The sequence below is a fragment of the Sceloporus undulatus genome, chromosome 3 (genome assembly GCF_019175285.1).
Source record: "Sceloporus undulatus isolate JIND9_A2432 ecotype Alabama chromosome 3, SceUnd_v1.1, whole genome shotgun sequence".
NCBI classification, from domain to species: Eukaryota; Metazoa; Chordata; class Lepidosauria; order Squamata; family Phrynosomatidae; genus Sceloporus; species Sceloporus undulatus.
In genome coordinates, this window is record NC_056524.1 from 124,287,676 (window position 1) to 124,305,616 (window position 17,941).

The 17,941-nt window shown below is 40.5% G+C and overlaps 1 protein-coding gene across 2 annotated transcripts in view; it reads left to right on the forward strand.

Annotated features, from left to right (window-relative positions):
* GPC6 (glypican 6) overlaps positions 1-8,763 on the forward strand; it is a 970,469-nt gene extending 961,706 nt beyond the window's left edge. For both annotated transcript variants that reach the window (XM_042460070.1, XM_042460071.1), the window contains one exon: positions 1,038-8,763. In XM_042460070.1, the coding sequence (XP_042316004.1) occupies positions 1,038-1,240 (203 nt within the window). In that variant the 3' untranslated portion in view covers positions 1,241-8,763. The remainder of the gene's footprint in view (positions 1-1,037) is intronic.
* The last annotated feature ends 9,178 nt before the right edge of the window (positions 8,764-17,941 follow it).

The window sequence follows — 17,941 nt, forward strand, 5'->3', positions numbered from 1 at the left end:
CTACCTTTTTGTCATCTTCTATTTCTCTGCATTGATTATTATAGTAGTTCTCTTTCTCCCTGCAGATAAGTCACTGAACAGTTGCAATCAAGGTGGTAATTAATATTTATATGCAATTTAGTATTTAGATATTTGTTTGAAGTTTATATTTAAATGCATTGAAGGTATCAGACCCCATCTGATCTTGAAAACTAAGCAGGGTGAAGCCTAGTTCATGTTTGGAAGAGAGATCACCAGGGAATGCCAGGTGCTGAAGACCACATTTAGAGGAAGGCAAAGGCAACCATCTCTGAGTATTCCTTGCCTAAGGAAAAAAAAAACTCTTAAATTTATGGGATCATCCTAAGTCAACAGGTGACTTGAGGTGACACTCTCTCAACCTCAGGGGATGGCAATGGCAAAGACCCTCTGAAGGAACATGCCAAGAAAATCCTATGATAGGTTCACCTTAGAGGTTCCATAAGTAAAAAATGACTTGGAAACACAACAACAACAACAAATACACACACACATCATATGCAAAATAAACAAATAATCACCAATGCAATACAACAGAAACAAAAAAACACACACATCTCATTATAAATACAACCATTATAAAGCTGAACTCCCACCGTCCAAGCCAAATACATAATAACAATGTTTAAAAAAAATACATGGTGCAGTTAAATGAAAAATACATGGGGAATTAAAAAATAAACAGAGAGAGAGAGAGAGAGAGTGGAGGGTTTAACTCTTCCCTACTTTTGCACTGATTCCAATCTAAATCAGGGCCATGTACGTTTATTCTAAAGTAGAAGGAGGGAGTATGGAACAAGCTGCATTTTAACATGATGTGTATTTAGACCCTGAGAGTGTCCCAAGGCTGTTTCATGTTCCAGTAACTGAACAATGACACCCATGTTTTTTCATGTTTCAGAACCTAGAAAGTGTGCACTTCCAGAAACAGATAGATATGATTTTTAAAGTATTTCTTTTTCTTGTACTTGCTTATTCCCACCCACCCCACACTTCCTAACCATGTTTCTTTTCCACAGGCGATGAGACCAGTGGCTCAGGAAGTGGTAGTGGTTGCACTGATGACATTTGTCCAACAGAATTTGAATTCATCACCACAGAAGCCCCCCTTGTTGACTCAGACAGAAGGGAAGTGGACTCTTCAGCATGTCATCCCAGCCAATCAGGGCTCACATGGTTCATCATCTGCCTGGTCCTCCTACTGCAAAGACAGTGCAGATAATCCTGGCTCTGATCAGTGATGACTGTCTTTTAGCTATTGATAATATAATAATAACAACACAGCCAACTTTCTCCTTTTCTTATGCTCTTGGACAAGGGACCATATCACAAACACTTAACAGTTTTCTACAAGAGAAGAGTGGTGCGGCAACCTGCTCCCCTTTGTGTTTTCCCAAAGAGTACCAGGTGTCAGAATGGACAGTTTCCTCTTTGTTTCAGATAGCTGTGAAGACAATGTCCCCTCCTCAGAGACCTTTTTTTCTCACATTTTTATTACAGGAGACTCTTCAGAGCTTAATTTGCTTTTATGCTGCAGGAAAAGAAGGTCAGGGAGGGAAAGGGTTAGAGCACGAGATTTTATTTTCCAGGGGGAAAGGAAGAGAAACCAAGACCATAAATGTGTTTCAAAATCAAGCAAAGCCCATAGCCCAACAACAAAAAGAACATCAAAAAGTGAAGCTCAAAAGAGAGGTGATACCTCTTTGTGGGGATGTATCTCTATTACACGTCAGGGTACCCAATGATGTTTACCACTGGAAGAAAGTTTCTGAGTTTGTTTTTTGTTTTGTTTTGTTAATGTGACACAAAACAACTGGTTCACATCCAACCCTATCATTAGGCAGAATGAGGGGAAAGCCTTAGGCAGAAAATGTATGAAATGGGCAGGCCCTGAACCCCTCTTCCTGAACTCTGAAGGCATGCCACGCTACTGGAAGACAAAGCTACAACCCCTAAACTAGCCTGCTACCATCAGTTGTATAGGAAGATACCATCCCTTCATCAGCATTGAAGTAAAATTAAACTGCCAGCCCAGTTTGCTTCAGTATGTGGAATTAAGGGAGGGGACCATCTTGTTCATGGCCTCAGGCAGAAAAAAACCCAGCCTGAACAAGGATATGTTTTGTACTCTATTGGCCATAGACAAGCTTTGGCAATAGGTCTTTTGGGGGGGGGGGGGCAGACAAGCTCTAGTAACAGAATAGCTTCACCCCTCTCCAAAAACCCACATTGTTTACCCCAGTTCATATCTGAATTCTCTCTGGTCTCATTGGTTTAATATTTATTCCTGGTATGTAAATCACAAAGGAGTCCACCAGGTTACACATCATCACTGCAGTAATGAGTTGACAATCCCTTAAAATGTTTTAACGCAAAGGTTTGGACATGGAGGGGGATCTCTTGCAATATAATCTCTTTTCTTTAGCTGCAGGTTTGGGGGCAACTGTGTTCCTTACCAAAGCAAAATGGCAGTTTTCAAAGGAAGTGATAACAGTAATTGGATCAGTACGTTAAGTTTTGCATAGAAATGGCATCCTTCGTATCTATTAGTTTCTGTATCAGAAGGAAACTCTGTCGCTAAAACATTGACACAAATATCTATCTATATATAGTACTGACATGCAAAATTTCTTTCACTTTTTTAGTCTTAGTATGACCATCTATTTTTATATATATGAAAATATATATATCTATAAACCACAAATTTTAATTTCTTAATTACAAGCTCAGGGTTGACACGTCGTTGTAGGGGGGAAAGTTTTGTCAACCAGCTTTTCTTTTGGTTGTGCTGCTTAAGAAAAAGGCATCCTTTCATGACTGGCAGGTGCTAGTATCAAAGAAAAGAACTTTTTTGTTTCATTTTCAGATGCCCATTGCTTTCTGGAATTGCTAAGGGGCAGCGTGAACCCTTTTTCATGTCTGTACTTTTGTGTAAGCAGATGGGTGCAACACAGACATGGAAATACAGGGAGCAGTGTGACTTTGTAGGAACAGATTGTACTCTGGGATACTTTCTTCAAAGGTCAGGTTAACTGCCTATATGGTTATGATACTTTCAGTAAGAAAATATGGTCAGAAATCTCTATTGTGGCCTAAAGTAACTTTATGCATACTTAGCTACATAGCAGAGTCACTAAGGAGCACTTTTAGCAAACTGCAAAAATGCATAACGGCAACAGTGTCCCAATGTGCATCAGGCTCTATGAATGCAGACTGGTACTCTGTAGCCAGTGTCCTGGTGTACTTTGATCCTGATGTGCATTGGTCCCATTGAGTGTCGAGTCCCATTGTGCATTCAGTCTCATTGTGTGTCAGTCACAATGCACAACGGTCACTTTACTGGCTCCAACAGCTCCTTTCTAAATATGAATGTTGCAAAATAATTCAATTTTATTTTCCACAGACATAGGTCCACTTAGAAAGACATAAGTTCCCAAGTGAATTCCAGCCAGCAATCAGCTGTGATGGGGAATAATGGTCCTGTCCCCATAAAGATAAGCATAAACTTTCCTTTCTCTTGCTTTGTAGCCCTCACATCAGGAACCATCCAGTGTCTAACCTTTGGTAGGTCTCTGTGAGCATTACCATGCTTCTTCCTGCTGTGATTAGCCTAGGGACCTGGAAATGCTGAGGCACTTCTGCATGTCACAAGATAATGTGCCAAAGGGATTTGTCAATGGCAGCACCAGTGTGCCCAGAATGAAGAAAGCAGAGTGGGGAAGAGGAGATGTATACATGTCCCAGGCTCTCTGAATCCTGCCCTCCATTTGAAAAGATAGTTGGATTTCAGTCAAGATTGTAACCATAAGCCAGGACTTTACTACCTAAATCAGCCTAGTTGAAAAGGGCTAGCATGGAATTATTTGCAACAAATAGATTGCCCAGTTTTGATGATTCTTTTTAGTATGGATGAAGAAAGACTTAGCACAACACTTTCAAGTTGTCATTTAGGCACTGACCATGTAATCTGTATACATCCTCTGATTATAATTAGCTGTCGACTTAGTAGTGAAAGTAGTAAGCTCACAGCACAAATGTACAATATATACTTAAGCACTTTTACACTTCTCCCCCTAAAATGAACCATATATTCAGCTAATGATTATATAATAGAGAGGAGAAAATGAGGATATTTTGGTTCTCCTAAAGAAAAGAGAGACAGAGAGAGAGATTTAGGTATTAGTACTAGTCTATTATTATTTAAAGCCCTATCCCAAATTACACAATGATTGCTGATTCATTTAAAGTCACTTGTTTTCAGACACCTATTTTCAGCCACAAGTCTTGACTGTAGACAGCGGTGTAGCTGCAGGGGGGGGGAGTAAAATGATGGCATTGCTCCCCCCAACAATTATACCACACCCCAATGAAATTTTCCTTCAGTCCCCAAATGTCTAGCATTACAGAGAATGAGACATTGAAAGTCAACCAGTTTCATATTCATTTATATTTGCTACATTTGCATTCCCTTGGTGTCCTGTTTTCTGTGGACACCTAAACTACATTTCTAAATGCTCACCTGACATTCTAGGTACTGCTGTGGTAGAAATGTGGGGGCAGAAGGAAAATTTCAGGGCCTGAGAATTCCTATTGGAGGCAATGCTCTCATTTTCCCACCATAGCTACATCCCTGACTGTACGTCCGCCATTTCACAAAGTCACGTTTGGATGCAGCCCAACACAGAATTCGAAAACTTGTCCTCTGATGGATAGTAGTGCCTGTGGTCATGTGTACCAGAGTGCCATTCATTTCAAGAGGATGGAACTGCTACTAGCCTTCACTGGATTGAGGTTTACATGCCTCCAAACATACACATGGAAGGACCATTTAGCCAGAGGTTGCAGCCCACAAAGCTATTTTGTGGCCCTTGATCCCTCCAGATTACCCAGACTGCTCCCTTTTTGTCCAAAACAGTTGTCAGGAGCAGCAATTCAACATATAGGTTGCAGTCCTTTACCTCTGCTTTTGTTTGACATCAAGAAATACCTCCCCCCCAAAAAAATCAGTACTGGGCTTCCAACCACTCTTCCAGCCCTTGTGGCCTTCTGAGGTTCCTGTCCTGACTTTAACCCAACATTGCCTTCACTCACTGCCTGCAACCCAGTTAACAGCAGCTCTTCAGGACCTCACACAAAGGACCTCTCTGTAGGCCCCTTACTCAAGACTGTTTTAACTGAAGATGTCAGGGATTGAACTTGAGATGTGATATATGCATATATTGTTCCACCGAGCTATGATTTGCTATACCCTCAAAGATGATGTACTCAATATTTTTCCATTCCAATATCTTCACTACTTTCATATTTTGACAAATTTGACTGGTACCCATTCACCCAGAGCACATAAACACAAAGCATTTTCAGAGAGGAATGTTACCAAGGGCTTTTATTTCTCTAGAATTTTTCTATTATTGATCTTGTAAGGATGCACCATGTGATGAAATCAAAATGGAACTATAGGAAGAGCAGTGCTCATTTTCAATGGCTGTGTATCACATTATCTGAGTCTCCCTACTTGGCATCATATATATGACAACAAACAACCACAAAAAAATTTGAGAGACAGACTACTCATTCCATCCAGATGCCACTGAAATCAACATCCCTGCAGCAAATTCTTCATGCATTCCCAACTCTGATGTGTGGAAGGTGTTGCCATGTGGTTGTCACATGGAAAGCAACATGTATACATACCATTGCCTTGGAGGCTCTACTTCAGTCATCTAGATGTTTTAGATTTCAGTTCCCAAAAGTCCCAGCCAGCATGATCAATTCTAATAGAATTATTCTGGAAGTTGTACTCCAAAACATCCAGAGGGCCAAAGGTTCCCTGACCCTGTTTTACATAAAGGTAGCTATGATTGACCAGAACCATTGACCAAACTCAGAAACTTCTGTGTTGAAAGAGATGTCCTGGGATGCTGAGGATCCTGTGTTGTCTCATGAAAGAATGCATTGATGGTCCTTTGCCTCTGACATTTCCTGTGGTTGCACACTACGAGGGAAAGGAAAATCACACACACACACACCTTTATACACACCCTTGCCAATGTGTTTTCAGACACAATGTGTCTTCTGCTTCTTTACCAGACGTGCACTCACCTCTAAGCATCTCACCTCATCTTTCCCCAGGCTCAAAGATCAGAGGAGATATATCACAAAATCTTGCCTGTGTTGCCAGTATGCACCTCTCAAAAGAACTAATGTGTTAAGGCTGAAACCAGACACACACTACAAGCCCTCCATTGACCCCTAACCAGTGCTGAAGCAACAGCTCAGGCTACCATTCACAGCCCTTATGGTCTCTTCAAGCTTCACAGTGCTCTGTCCAGGATCTTAATACCTTACCAACCATCTTGGCTGGCATCATACACTCACCTCTTCTGCTTGCCTGCTGATCCTGCAGGGAAATTAAACTATCTTCCATAGCCAAGGCAGTGTGGTGAACCTGCCATTGGTAGATCCCTTCTAGTAGCATCTCTCTACGCATTGTTAGATATGTCCTAGTCATTAGCGTAATGTAATATTGAGTTCACTTTACATCTGACGTATCAATTATAATCCAACTCTGTCACTTAGACACTTCAGTTCACTCATCCTGTACTACTCCACTAAGATTCTTATTTGGCCTTTGCCAGTGTATGAAATATTTCTAAAATGGAAACCAGTTGAACTTCCATATGATGATGTTGTGTGTGAGTATAAAATATGGTCCCATTTGTCCCAATGAAGATTCTTCACCATCATATTCCTGGCACAGACAGAAAATGGTGCAACCTTGGCACATGAGCTACCTACTTCTAAAATGACTTCCTACACCACAGATATGCGTGGGAAATTGCTTTAGGATTGTCCTCCACTAGTGTGCCCCTTAGAGCAGACTGTATCCTCATTTCGGCAATTAGATCTGCTACTTATGGTATACACATTTTAGTGTGTCTTAGGGTGTCTTCTCTGCTTAATTAAACCTTGTCTCTGCTTCTCAGCATTTTTTTTCAAGTAGACTATTTCCACATTCCAGAATTTCTCATAGAACACTGTTTGCTGTTGTTATTTTTTTTAAAAGAAAGAAAGAAATTTTAAAGCCTGTTTATGGGACACATATGAGAGGTATTTCTATTCAGATCAATCCAATGCCAGTGCAGTGGGTAATGGACATAGTTGTTTTTCCTCCCAACTTTAGCACCATCATATCCCAAGGGTCTAGTGAAAACAATACAGGAAAGAACCACTTCACTTGTATGTCACATAGGCTTCTTTCCACAGTCATCAAGAGGGAGACATATGGGACCTGGCCATATTACAGTAGCTTTCACAAAATGTCCATAAATGCATGATTTGGCCCTGAATTTAGTAAATACAGGCTTCAGTTTATCTGAATATTTGAATTGTCAAAAGAACAAACGATGATCAAACTAGGAATGCATCACCAACCTGAGTTTCTCTGGAGGAGGCATTTTTCTGGTTCAGGATGGCACCCTGTCAGGGCACTTCTGTTGAAGATGCTGGATGCCATCTAGGGATCATGGTTCTACCTCCCTGTCCTGACAGATTATGGCCTGATTCTCACTACTTTTTAAACTGGATCGCAAATCAGTTTGAATTGGTTCAAATGACCCTGGTTCCCATTTGAATCAAATTGCTAAAGCAATTCGGAGAGGGGGGCCATGTGCTAAACCCATTTAACCCGCGTCTTTTTGATGCTGATCTTTTCCATGTCTTTTTGAATAAATTGATTCCACACAAGTGTGAACCAGATGTGGATCAGAACCTATTTAAATATGCCATTCGGCCAGCTGGAGAAGGTCCCTTTTGAACCGATTCATTCATGAATGTGAACGACAAGTGGGTTATTTTACAGGGGGGAAATGCAATCGGGGCAAATGTAGTGTGAACCATGCTCTGCTGTCGAATTGATCCATAGATTCGGATTCCTAACCGATTTATTTGTAAGTGGGAATGAGGCCTATGTTAGGTAACAGGAAAATACATTAACATGTCTCCATCCATCATGTTTTGGTCTGAGTCCAACAATTAATGTGAGTTAAATCAGGGATAAATTTGTCCAATCATACTTCTCTGCATATTTCTTCACTGGAGGTATGGCGATGGCTTTGTGCGAGATGTGCACATAATTCTCAAATATTCCCTAAAGCTTGAATTGTCTCTTTTTCACACCTCACATTGTCTTGGAATGTGAAGGAGCTATTAAATCTACAGAGCGTGTTGAATTTCAGAGTTAGGAAATAAAAATTTTAAAACCCGGTGCTTCTAAAAGCAAGTTTCTATATCATTTGAAGTGCCTCACTTTACATTTTCCTTGCTTATAATAACTGTTTGTTTAAGTGGAAATGATGAGTTATTTCTGTACCGTAATGCAAAATTTCCTCTTCTGTTTCTGGCCAGATACAGAAAACAAAGCCTCTGTTAGTTTTGCAATGAGATTGCATTAATAAGCTTGCAATAGTTGGAGCAATAGGTTTAAAATCCTATAACATATCCAACCATGTTGTATTAATATAACATCCTAAAGAAATGGATGTCAGAATGATGGTGTTTTGGCTGCTAATTGTGTTATAATAGTTGTTCTAACCAGCCTGATCACTGCAGTACCAACCAACTCAGATTGCTTCCAAAGGATACTGATAATTTTTACTTTGGAAATAATCCATCTGTCAATATGACCTATATATCCATTATTTCCCTTTAGTATTGCATTGTACTGATTTCCACATACCAGCTGACATATCTACAAGCCTGCAATATCTGCCTAGTAATACTGACAATGACTGGCATCCTATCCAGCAATTGCAATGTTGTAAGTCTGGCATACATGCATTTATGTATTATGAAATACCTAAATTCAACCTAGACAATGAGGAGATTGAAACAGTTAAATAATTCCTGTACTTTCTACCAAATATTGATCACAATGGTGACTGCAGTGAAGAAATAAGAAAATAAGGAATGGGAAAGGCAGCTATGAAAGAATTAGACAAATTCTTAAAGAGTAAAGATATACAACTGACCACTAAAGTCAGAATAGCCCAAGCTATTCCCCATTACTATGTAACGGGTGTGAGAATTGGCCAGTGAAAAAACATGGATAAGAAGAAAACCAACTCATTTGAAATGTGGTGCTGAGAAGAGTGCTGAGGATACTGTGGACAGCCAAAAAGACAAACAAATGGGTGCTTGAACAGATCAAGCCTGAAAGATCCTCAGAAGCCAAGACTATCAAATTGAACCCTGAAGTGGTCACTACCCTCATTTTGTCAGACTATTGGTGTAGAAAGAATCAACTGATCCTATGCTATGCTTACAGCAGAAGATAGAAAAGTTGCTTGATCGTGGCCATAAGTCCCATGATGCTCCCCCAGCAGCCAGCAAAGCAACTGGGGAATTCTGGAGTCCAAAGTCTAACATTGTCTTCATCATTAGATAGGATTAAGTGAACCTGTCAAAATGAAGATGCATGACCCATTCTGTTGCTAAATAAACTTAGGCTGCTCTGAACATTTTAAAGGAAGAAAAGCATACACTGTTGATACACATGCATAAGCAACCATAAATAACGATGAGGCACCTATAACACTGTGAAAAAGTACAGCTGCAGCAGTCCCACTCATACACTCACACCCCTTTGTTCATCCCTTCCAGATTCCAACCTCTCTATTTTCAGGTTGGATTATCTATGGAATTGGAAGAAGACCTACTGCTCCAAGAGGTGGACTTCTTCAGGGGTTGTGAATATAATCTCACATTATACAAAAAATGTGAGATATGAACATCTCCCTGACATTCAACTGGAAACAGAACTGCAAATGGTACTGTGTCCTGGAAATGATACAATGGGGCTATTCTAGAGCTGGGAAATCACATGGTTAAAATTGTTGCTCCTTAATTCTTTAAAATTTTCACACCCATTTAAAAAAATCATTAAATGACAGTGATGTTAATGGGCTGAGTAATGATAAGGGGTTTGTGTTATTTTAATTTGCTATTTGTTGAGGTGTTTTGGGAACTGGCCCTTTTTACTCCATTTAATTAATTTTTTCAGTGTACAACTAGTGTGTTATTGATGGCAAACTGAAACCATTCTGTTAACTGATTAATTTCCAAATTAATGTTAACAAATTAGCTTTTACACTGTCATTCCCAGGCTTTGGGCTATCACTGCCTGTACAGTGGTGCCTCGGGTTACGAAATTAATTCGTTCCGCGGCCGCTTTCGTAACCCGAAAAGCCTTCGTAAGCCGAAATGCCATAGGCGCTAATGGGGAAAAAGCCGCGGCTCTGCCGCGGCTCCATTTAAAATAGCGCCGGAGTTTTTTCGTAACCCGAAAAAACTTTCGTAACCCGAAACAATAATTCCCTATGGGATTTTTTCGTATCCCGAAAAATTCGTAACCTGGGTATTTCGTATCCCGAGGTACCACTGTAGTAATATTGTTCATGTGCCACAGTGCTCTCTGTTCAGTTGGGTTTCCACAGTTGTAGCCCTTCATGGATTACAAAACAAGCTAAAACAAGTTCTCAGAAGCATGAGAAGCATTGGTTTGCAAAGGGTGCACATTTTCCTTACCAATAAAAATATCTGTTTCAAAACAAAACAAAATCACACCAAACACTGGGTGCATTTCCTCAAAGGTATTTATGGACATATTTGTAATCCCATGCCTTCAAGTCTTTTCCAAGTCATAGCAACTCTAAGGCAAACCTACCATGAAATTTTCTTGGCAGATTTGTTCAGAGAGGGTTTGCCTTTGCCTTCCTCTGAGACTGAGACAGTGTGACTTACCCAAGGTCACCCCGTGGGTTTCCACGACAGAGTAAAAATTCAAACCTGGTCTCCAGAGTCATAGTCCAGTGCTCAAACCACTAGACCACATTTACTCTCTTGAATTCACTTCAGAAAGAAAGAAAAAGTGTGTTACTAGTAGGAGCGAAATTGACCAGAAATAGAATTTGAACTAACCTAATCAGCTTCAACATTCTGGCTAATTTTATGGGCTTAGGAAAACTACTGAAATTAAGAAAAAGTAGAATTAACACAGAGAATGTCTGTCTTCAGTTTACATATTTATCAAGCAATGAGAGATTGGGGGTAGTATTACAATGCCCCAGTGCGCAATTGGGGTCTTCTTATTACACCATGGAAATAATCACCTGTACAAAGACATCCAGCCACCCTAGAAGCTTTCTGAATTCCCTATTGAAAGAAAGAAAGGATGGCCTTTTTTGCCTTTTTTAAAGATTGCCAGACTGAAAACCAGAGAAGGCTCCTATGCCTTTAATGGTTGTGTAGAGGAGGGAATTTCAGAAGGTGGGCAAGAGTACATACAACTGGTCAGAAATTAGCACTGTATGCATCTGGAAAATTCTCATATTTACATCTTCTTAGGTTTAGCATGTGCATGAATTCAACCTTCAGATACACACCTTCCAGTAACAAAGAACAGCAAGTCAAATGCCAGAGAGAACAACCTTTCCACTCTGCTTAGAAGTGCTTTCTCACTATGATGGTATCATTACCTTTTGCCATTGTGACGATTTTGTTAGATGCTTAAGAGCACAAAGAACTAACATAACTCTGGTGAGAATGTATTTACTTGAGAGGAAAGGCAAAAGACATTTGGCAGCACAGAAAAAAAGCTGGAAAAGAGGTCAAACAGTACCGTAACCATGTCAGATTTTCTGCCCACACAAAATAGCCAGCTGCTGTAGTGGCTTTCTGAGAGCTGAAAGTTGCCAGTGGGCATATCTTGCTGTCACTTCTCTTTGCAACAGGTAAGAATTACCTCCAAGTAACTAGAAGGTTATTCAGACACTGAAAATAATCCAGGTTGAATCCGGTTCAATCTTGTTGTTCACATGCCTCGAATGCACCTGATTAAGTTAGGGGGCCTGCCAAAACCCCACTTAATCCAGGATAATCGATATTGGGTTTTTCTCTGAGTTGTCTTTTCTTTTTCTTAAAAGATCCACATCATTGGTAGTGTGAATAACTGATGCAAATAGACCTGAAAGACCCAGGATAAAACTCTGCAAGCCTTGAATGTGTTCCAAATGCATTCAAATCATCAAGTCCATCTTTACTGAAACGCTTGCACATGTGAGCAATAGAACTTGCAGAGATGTGCATCGATGCAGTTCCATAGTGTAAATAACAAACCCGGAATGTATGAGTGAGATGATTTGCACTGTCACACTAAAAAATGAGCTCAACATTCCTCTTTGAAGACTAGCTTTGGCACTATCATTGAGCAACAAAGAGCACATTGGCTAGCCTTATATATTTATGCACCCCCCAGTTTCCTTCCTCACCATTTTAGGAATGGTATGTGTATGTGTATGTGTGTGTATATATATATGTGTGTGTGTGTGTGTGTATCTGTTTTGCTTTTTCCTGCAGTCATTTTTTTCTTAAATTTGAATTTTTGTAAATTCTTCAGAATTGATATGAAATTCACCACTGATTTCTCAGTAGGCACATTAATTCCAGCATGGAAAGTTCCCGAGAGATCAGCCTTTCCACTCTGCTTAGAAGTGCATTCTCACTATGATAGTATCATTACATTTTGACATTGCAACCATTTTGTTAGATGCTTAAGAGCACAAAGAACTAATATGACCTTGGTGGCAACATATTTTACTTGAGAGGAAAGGCAAAAGACATTTGGCAGCACAGAAGGAAATCTGTGGAAAGGAGCAAGGAGAGGCCACAGAAATACAGTAAATGGGGCTTATATTTGAATGTGTTTTTAAGAGTTGTGCATTACCTCACATAACCTTAAGTTTCAATGAGAGAGATACTGTAAGATGCTAATTAAGTCACAATTAGGTTTCAATTAAATTAACAACAAGCACACTTAGAATTCATAATCTAATTTGTTAATCAGCCTGCAGCAGCATCTCTTGCTGGGGAGTACAGAGATGTTAAACCACGTGTAGCAAATCACTGAATATATTAAATTGAAGTAGAACTGGGGAAGGATACCAGAGAATGCTACCACTTTGATATGTTCACACAAGATCTGTTTTAAGGGCCTAATGCAAAGCTGGGAAACTCGCATGGAGTCATGGTCCCCTTTCCTATCTGGGAAAGAGCTCAGGACCTAAATGTCCAAGAGATGTGGCATACGAGGAAGGGGTGGAACTTAGCAAAAAAATTTAAAATAGAAACTGTATAAAATTGAAAGTTTCTCCATTTCTATTTTATTCTTTATATTTAAATTTAATTATTAAAATAACATTCTCCACCATTCCAAATGACACCCCCATTCTTGAATAGTTAGTACTTGGAATGATCGATTTCATTCATAAACAAAATTGCACAGTTCATTTTTAACACATAAAATCACCTTCGCTCCTGCTTGATTACTTATTATTACATTTATATGTAAAACGTAAAAGAACCTTAAAGGTATCTAAATTGATTAATTAATATAATATTGATTATGGAAAATGGGCACAAAGTGTGATATTGACACTCAGTGAACCTAAATGTACTACAACTAGTCAGTGTGTACTATTACCAGATTGCTGATAAACTTTGGTAGCAAATTGCCATGTCCTTTTTTTTTTTAAGGGAAACCCAGGGGGTCCAAAAAGGGACTTTGGAGGTTCATGCAGCCAGCTACATCAGGACTGTTGGAAGACAATTTTAACAAAAGACAAAACTTGGAGGGGCAGAAGGACTGTGTCAAAAGTCATTATAGGAGAGGTTTCTGTGTTTTCAAAGGTAATGGCAAAGGTAACTTCCCAGCTAGTGCATATTAATTAAAAAGTATGTTGTGAAACTTCCACAAAAACAAATCAACTTAAAATGCAATATTTTCCACATGCAAAATTGTTGTGTAAACTAAATAACAGTGAGAAAGAAGTAGATACCTTATTGTGCAAATCATTCCATTATATAATGCTCTGAACTGTTAGTAAAAATCTAACGCACCATGGTTTCTCTCGAAATCTCTAAAAAAAATTGAAATTTCTTCAAAAATGTTACTTTCAAAGGTCAGGATTATTAAATGACAGTGTGGTATATCTGCACATGTATCATTAAGAGCAATGCACTGGATTTGGTGGGGGAAGAGAAAACTGTTCTAGACATTAGCTCTCTGCAGGATCTTACAGGCTGAAGGCTTTAAAAACAGTCAATTAACCAAAGTGGCTCCAATTAAACATAAGATAGAAGGACAAGCTGATTTTGCAGCAAAACCACTTATTTCTTTATTAAAAAGACAGGAAACGATAACAGCAGAAACCAACGGTACAGTCTATATACAGCGCGCCCGCGGCATACGCGGGCGCGCTTTACGCGACTTGAGCATACGCGCTCAAGCCGCGGGGCGCGCGCGGCGGCGCGTCCAATTCAATTGAATGGGCGTGCGTGCCCGTTGCACCCCGCGCGCCACCGCGCCGCCGTGCATGAGCCCCATTGTTTACAATGGGGCTTGAACATAGGTGGAATTCACCTTACGCGGAGGGATCCAGAACGGATCCCCACGTAAGGCGAGGGCCCACTGTATACTGAATGTAAGCAAGTTGTTTCTCTAAGGAAAAGAGGAGGAATAGTATGGAAACTAAGGCCCTGTACAGACGGGCCATTTCATACATACACCATACGTACTAAGGTTGCCTAGTGTTTTAGATGCCTGCAACCCTAGTACGTATGGAGTACGTACAAAATGGTGGTGCCCTGTTCACATGGGCACCGCCATTTTGATGTAACAGCCGCATCGCATCCAAACGGCGTGGCATGGCTGTTATGTCATGGCGCCACTGTAGGGCACCAGCGATACAAAGAGAAAGGGGCCAAGTGTGCCCTTTCTCCCTTTCCCTGCCGCTGTCGGGGTGTCCTTGGGGCATGATGCCCCGAGGACACCCCTTTCCAGGCCGGGGGAAGCAACGTTTTGCCACTTCCCCGTGGCCTGGAAAAGCGGCGGATCAGGGCTTCTGGGGCTGCCACTGTGGCAGCTGAGGCCCCAATCCATTGGGGAAAGGGGTGGGTGCAGGCTGCCCCAAAGGGGCGGTCTGTATCCTGCCTAAAACTCTTCTCCTAACCAATCTGGGAGGAAAGTAGAAGGGTCTAGCTAAGGCTTACAGACCAAAACACACACATGGATTTCTTCCCACGTGAAGAAGATGGCTGGAGATTGGAGAAGCAGGTCCAAGAGAGGATATGTTAAAGAGAGAGAGAGAGGGATTCTCTCTATGTCTCTCTGTTTTTAAGGACTTTCTAACTTGGGGCTGGTCTACTAAGGGTCTGGCAATGGATCTTAAGTGGTCTGAGCAACCAAGACAATGGAGTTGGCTGTACACAGGACAAAGCCAATCAGTATATTTGGTTGTTTTTTGTTTGTTTGTTTGTTTGTTTGTTTGTTTTTGAAATCCAGGTGTGTTTGCTAACTTCTCTGAAGGCAGCTCTATATCTCCTCATGACATGAGTCCCAGTGTGAACCACTTTGGCAGTGTTGTTAGTCAGCTGAGGCAGACAAATTGGTTAAGCACAGATTGCTCTCAATCAATGCACCCATTTCTTGTCAATGCAGGAAGGGATAATGAAGGAATTTTGCAGTTTGCAACTGGCTTGATTTTCCAAGATGGACAAAGGGTCCAGGCCAGCATCAGCAGCCCTAGTTTGTCCATTATGAATTCTTCAAACTCTGGCTACAGACAGTTTTCCTGTCTTATGCACCAAAGTCTAATATTCATATTTACTGAGCATACCTTGTTACATGAGAATGAATTTTTTGACATGGTGATTTTGAAATATTCTACCATATCCTTTTGAGAAGCCTAAACTATATTTCTAAATATTTGACTGCAGTGATAGAAAATTGGGGGTTAAAGGAAAATTTCTTAGGGGGGATTCTTATGGGGGGGAGCAATGCTCTCATTTCCCCCACATACACATTACTTAACCCCTGAACCACATACAGAATCTCTCCTAACTGAACTTTACAATTCAGACTCATCATAAAGGTTCTCTCATGTTCTGTGGATGCTTTTTCAACTAGGTACCAATCTAGGGACTTTATCAGACCGACAAAAAAGACGGTCTGCTCCCATCAATATCATGCAATAACGCGAAGATTATCACATGATGTCACGATTATTCCATGAATAAAGAGGCATTCTAGCACTGCTTTTTATTCATGGGAATATCTGTGAATGGTGCTAGAATGCCTCTTTAATCATGAGATAATTGCATGATAATCGCAACATTGCGTGACATCATGTGATCATCTTTGCGTTATTGCACGATATTGATGGGAGCATACCACTATGCTCCTGTCTTTTTTGTTGGCCTGATAAAGTCCAATAATAGATTTGGGCTGAATTTACATGGGGGCTGTATCCTAGCTCCACTGTGTAACAGCCTCCCCCAGTTTGACCCCTGTACTCTCTCACACACACACATGTTTTAATCCAAACTTAAATAAGTTTGGAAGCCACATGGGGCCCCTCATTGTGTAGTCACATTGGTATCAGGGAGTGATTCTACTATGTGCACATGTTCCCCATGTTGGCTTATATCCAGTCACACGACCATGCACCATGTCAGAACATGACTCATTAATCCAGATGAAATTTTCACACTAATTTACTGCTGAAAATTCCTTTTCTGAAAATAAGGAAAGTAGCAGCCGGGGGGGGTCAATTTTCAGCAAAGCACAGCAGCTACATTTCCTTCAAAGGAGAATAGTTATGCATTTCCCCCCCAAAAAATGTGAATAACCTAAGAACAGGGCATGTAAATATCCTCCAACAATTCACAGATGTAAACAAGGATATGTGTGGCCAAGCAACATCAGTGTGCAGTCAAGATGGCCAAAGCTATTAATGAGGAAGAATACACAAGCTAGGAGAGGCTGTGGCAGTTTGCTTTTGTCTGAGCCTACTGGGAAGAGCAAGATTCTAACCCTCTTATCCCACCACTTGCTGAGTTAACTGAGTACACACTACTGTTGTACTTTAAGCTCAATTTAAAGCAAGTAAGCAGAGGTCAAAGGGAGAAAGTGGGAGGAAAAGGGAGAAATTGAGAGTTTTGAAACGCAGCTTTAGAAGTGTAAGGACAGAGGATAAATTGGGGCTTTTCCTGCCAAACCAGGAGGTTAGAGGGCATTTTGGGCTTCAGTCTTTATTGTTCATCAGCAGAAATTAGGAGGGGGGGGAAGAAAACCCAATTTAGAATAGTCTGTGTTATTTTCGAGAAAAGCCACAGGAGGGCACCCTATGATTTTATACTGTGCATGTTCCAGTTCCTTCACTGTTTAGAGACTGCCAGTTTTATTCACTGAGTAAAAAAAGAGGAAAAGCAGATACTGTTTACATTTGTGTTAGCACAGTAACATCTCTAGTCTATGAGACCTATGACTGAAAGTGTCAACACTGTGTTAGTGGGACAATTCCATCTCAGTGGTACTAAAGAGTGATGAGAACCTCTGAAGGAAAAAAATATATTGCATTCTGAGGTAAACCTACAGCAGGTCTTTTGGTTAAGGATTTAATTCAGAAATCACAGCATAATTTAAAACATATATGAATGCATGCAATGAGTAACATTGGGCTAAATACAATTGTCACTCCCCAGCTAGAGAAACCCAGCTCAAATGAACTGGAACTACTAAGTTCCTACTTATCTATGGCTTACTGATTTCAATAGGGTTGGTCTAGTTGGGACAAAACTGGCTTTAGCCCTGAGTTTTGGAAAAGCAATTTCACTACCAAGCAATCACTAGAAGCACATGGAAGCACCCTGCCACAGATGGACTGCATGTCCCAAACAGTCCTATGTATACAAAAGTACTGTATGGGATATACCCCATGATATGGGATGTACATGATCTAGTACCTGAAACTGCATCTATGCTAGATACAATTATGTGTCACCTAGATGCTATTTGGGAGTGTGAGAT